General features: G+C 42.2%; 1 protein-coding gene across 1 annotated transcript; it reads right to left on the minus strand.

The window, feature by feature from the left end:
- Positions 1 to 6: 6 nt before the first annotated feature.
- Positions 7 to 1,063, minus strand: LOC104915468 (secernin-3-like). The gene is made up of 2 exons (XM_010726364.3): positions 744 to 1,063; positions 7 to 297 (listed from the first exon to the last, which is right to left on the minus strand). The coding sequence occupies exons 1-2, from the start codon at positions 988 to 990 to the stop codon at positions 38 to 40; spliced, it is 507 nt and encodes a 168-aa protein (XP_010724666.1). The 5' UTR covers positions 991 to 1,063; the 3' UTR covers positions 7 to 37.
- Between the last annotated feature and the right edge of the window lie 42 nt (positions 1,064 to 1,105).

Below are 1,105 nucleotides of genomic sequence, written 5' to 3' on the forward strand. Positions count from 1 at the left end.
TTGCTCACATCAGAGGTTTACTCGTTTATGATTTAAATTAATGTAGCTCACCATACAGTCTTAAAAAAATACAAAAAATGATACCTTTATGTTTGTTCAGAAGTTTGTAGCCTTCACAATAGCGGCTTCTGGATGTAGTCATTCTAGCAGTATTTACATAAGAATACGTGGCAGCAAAATCAAATTCCTTTTCCCCATCCCACCAGCCCTTGCTTTTGGCATATTCCTTCATCTCCGGATGTTCTCTGTCAATCTTGGTTGTGATAGAGAGCTGGTTGGAAATATTCCGCACACCTCCTGTTTGTAAGGTGAAGAATGAATCATTTGAATACAGTGAACGCTTTTTCCTGCCCTACTGTTTACATTTAATTCCACTGCTACCATCATATGTCAAGCTCTGTCCTGACTGTTCCCATCCTTACATTCTCAGTCTTCAAAAGACAGATTGACACCTCAGGGCACACTGACCCTGTCAGCACCAAACTGAATTGATTACTACCATCCCTAAGATTATACGTACTGCTGCTGTTCTCATCCTGGCCTTCTTGTTGTCCTCTGTTCTCCAAGTGCAGAAGTGGTCATCTCTGACTCTGAAAAGGCCCTCTGAGAACCTGCTACCCTAAGATGCAACTCCCATCCATGTCCTGAGGCTAGTTCCATGCCTTCATGAAGTGGTAAATGAAAACTAGAAAATTGCCACTTGTCACCACATTCAAAATACTTAAAGAGAGCATCATCCATACCTTCTACTTTTTCTGCTGCCCAGTGTTTTCCTGATGTCTCCAGCACCCACGCTTCCTTTCTGTCAGCTATCAGAAAGCTGTTATGGTACGTAAAGGCCATGTGGCTCTCCATGCAGTTTCCTCCCTGGCCGTATTTTTCTAGCAAATCAACTATGACAGTAAGAGCCTTTTCAGCTGTGTCCGCTCTCTCAAGTCCAAGCCTAAAACAGAAGGAAGACGTTATCTTTGGAATTACAAGCTTGAACATAACTATTCAGCATGACTATTCAGATTGAACTGGAATGCACAAGTAGTTGTCATTATTTACATGGAGATGTATGGATAGGTAAGTGTGAGAGGGGGGAAAATAGCAAGTGAGCCCA

The sequence above is a fragment of the Meleagris gallopavo genome (genome assembly GCF_000146605.3).
Source record: "Meleagris gallopavo isolate NT-WF06-2002-E0010 breed Aviagen turkey brand Nicholas breeding stock chromosome 7 unlocalized genomic scaffold, Turkey_5.1 Chr7_random_7180001853051, whole genome shotgun sequence".
Taxonomy (NCBI): Eukaryota; Metazoa; Chordata; class Aves; order Galliformes; family Phasianidae; genus Meleagris; species Meleagris gallopavo.

Excerpts from the sequence above, each read along its gene's own strand:
- LOC104915468 (XM_010726364.3), bottom strand. The coding sequence starts at position 990 with ATGTTCAAGCTTGTAATTCCAAAGATAACGTCTTCCTTCTGTTTTAGG. Across the intron at positions 298-743 it reads GGCAGCAGAAAAAGTAGAAG|GAGGTGTGCGGAATATTTCC; the intron begins GTATGGATGATG and ends CCTTACAAACAG.